Genomic DNA, 2,500 nt, shown 5'->3' with positions numbered 1-2,500 from the left:
TGGGAGGTCAAGACCAGAGCCCGACCGGTACTGATCACGGTGCATTCACTGACCGTCAAATTTGGAAATTATAATACAATTAAAACTCTCTCACAGTTTATTATAACTCCCAGACCTGATCGGATAGATCGTCTTCTGTGAAGCGTCTTTCAGGCCTGATGGGTGTGTGTGTGTGTGTGTGTCTGTGTCTGTGTCTGTGTGTGTCTGTGTGTGGTGGGAGGACTTATTAATATTTGTATGCAATAGAATGTTAAATCCCAACCCAGAAGTTTTATTTACAGCAGCAGGTTTCTGTTCCTCCTGTTTAAAAATAAACTCTGATCAACATATGTACACAATGGAAAATATCAATACCGCAACTTTAAATGTGTGTGTGTGTGTGAGAAAGAGTGTGAGATTGTGTGTGTGGTATTTAACACATTTATGATGGTGTATGTACAGACAGAGAAAGCCTCTTCTCTCTTGCTCCCTGTTGTTTGGAGGAGTGGCAGGGAGAGGTGTTTGTGGGCGGGGCTCAGTCCTGTGTGGGGGCGGGGCTCTCAGTTGGCAGCCTCAGGTGCGTCCCCACCCTCCACCTGGTTGGTCTTCCCCAGCGTCTTCAGCTTGGCCAGCACATCTCCGATTGTCTCCTTCACCCCTTTCTCCAGCAACCAGCCTTCGCTCTCGCACTCCGGGTTCTCCGGGTCCTCCATGGTCTCCAGAGCCGTGGTCAAGTACTTCAACCCGGCCATGTCCACGGACTGAGGAACAGTTCATGGTCAGCAAATAGATCACATCATGACTTATACACACATATATATATATATATATATATATATATATATATATATATATATATATATATATATATATATATATATGTGTAGTACCATGTGACTTCATGTGGTCTAGTACCACGTGACTTCATGTGGTCTAGTACCATGTGACTTCATGTGCTCTAGTACCATGTGACTTCATGTGCTCTAGTACCACGTGACTTCATGTGGTCTAGTACCATGTGACTTCATGTGGTCTAGTACCACGTGACTTCATGTGGTCTAGTACCACGTGACTTCATGTGCTCTAGTACCACGTGACTTCATGTGCTCTAGTACCACGTGACTTCATGTGCTCTAGTACCATGTGACTTCATGTGGTCTAGTACCATGTGACTTCATGTGGTCTAGTACCATGTGACTTCATGTGGTCTAGTACCACGTGACTTCATGTGCTCTAGTACCACGTGACTTCATGTGCTCTAGTACCACGTGACTTCATGTGCTCTAGTACCACGTGACTTCATGTGCTCTAGTACCATGTGACTTCATGTGCTCTAGTACCACGTGACTTCATGTGGTCTAGTACCACGTGACTTCATGTGGTCTAGTACCATGTGACTTCATGTGCTCTAGTACCATGTGACTTCATGTGGTCTAGTACCACGTGACTTCATGTGCTCTAGTACCATGTGACTTCATGTGCTCTAGTACCATGTGACTTCATGTGGTCTAGTACCATGTGACTTCATGTGGTCTAGTACCATGTGACTTCATGTGGTCTAGTACCATGTGACTTCATGTGCTCTAGTACCACGTGACTTCATGTGGTCTAGTACCACGTGACTTCATGTGCTCTAGTACCACGTGACTTCATGTGCTCTAGTACCATGTGACTTCATGTGCTCTAGTACCATGTGACTTCATGTGCTCTAGTACCATGTGACTTCATGTGCTCTAGTACCACGTGACTTCATGTGCTCTAGTACCACGTGACTTCATGTGGTCTAGTACCACGTGACTTCATGTGGTCTAGTACCACGTGACTTCATGTGCTCTAGTACCATGTGACTTCATGTGCTCTAGTACCACGTGACTTCATGTGCTCTAGTACCATGTGACTTCATGTGGTCTAGTACCATGTGACTTCATGTGCTCTAGTACCATGTGACTTCATGTGCTCTAGTACCATGTGACTTCATGTGCTCTAGTACCATGTGACTTCATGTGGTCTAGTACCACGTGACTTCATGTGCTCTAGTACCATGTGACTTCATGTGCTCTAGTACCATGTGACTTCATGTGGTCTAGTACCATGTGACTTCATGTGCTCTAGTACCATGTGACTTCATGTGGTCTAGTACCATGTGACTTCATGTGCTCTAGTACCATGTGACTTCATGTGCTCTAGTACCATGTGACTTCATGTGCTCTAGTACCACGTGACTTCATGTGGTGTAGTGAAGGTGTTGCCATGTTGTTGTGTTTGTGTGTTGGTTGTGTGGTTGTGTGTTGTTGTGTGTTTGTTGTGTTGTGTGGTGTTGTGTGTTTGTTGTGTTGTGTGGCTGTGTTTGTGGTTGTGTTTGTGGTTGTGTTGTTGTGTGTGTGTTGTTGTTGTGTGTTGTTGTGGTTGTGTTTGTGTGGTTGTGTGTTGTTGAGTATTGTTGTGTTTGTGTTGTGTGGTTGTGTTGTTGTGTTTATGTTGTTGTGGGTGTGTTGTTGTGGTTGTGTTGTTGTGTGGTTGT

At 44.8% G+C, this 2,500-nt stretch overlaps 1 protein-coding gene across 1 annotated transcript in view; it reads right to left on the bottom strand.

Moving 5' to 3' along the window:
- Positions 1 to 539: 539 nt before the first annotated feature.
- Positions 540 to 2,500, bottom strand: part of prph2b (peripherin 2b (retinal degeneration, slow)) — a 13,111-nt gene continuing 11,150 nt past the window's right edge. The window contains exon 3 of the mRNA XM_068601874.1: positions 540 to 740. Coding sequence (XP_068457975.1) covers positions 540 to 740 — 201 coding nt within the window. The remainder of the gene's footprint in view (positions 741 to 2,500) is intronic.

This window comes from Clinocottus analis, unplaced genomic scaffold, assembly GCF_023055335.1.
Source record: "Clinocottus analis isolate CAN_PGR_092001 unplaced genomic scaffold, fCliAna1.0.p SCAF_55, whole genome shotgun sequence".
Classification (NCBI taxonomy): Eukaryota; Metazoa; Chordata; class Actinopteri; order Perciformes; family Cottidae; genus Clinocottus; species Clinocottus analis.
The sequence above is the reverse complement of the archived record's forward strand: the minus strand, read 5'-3'. Positions and strand labels throughout refer to the sequence as shown.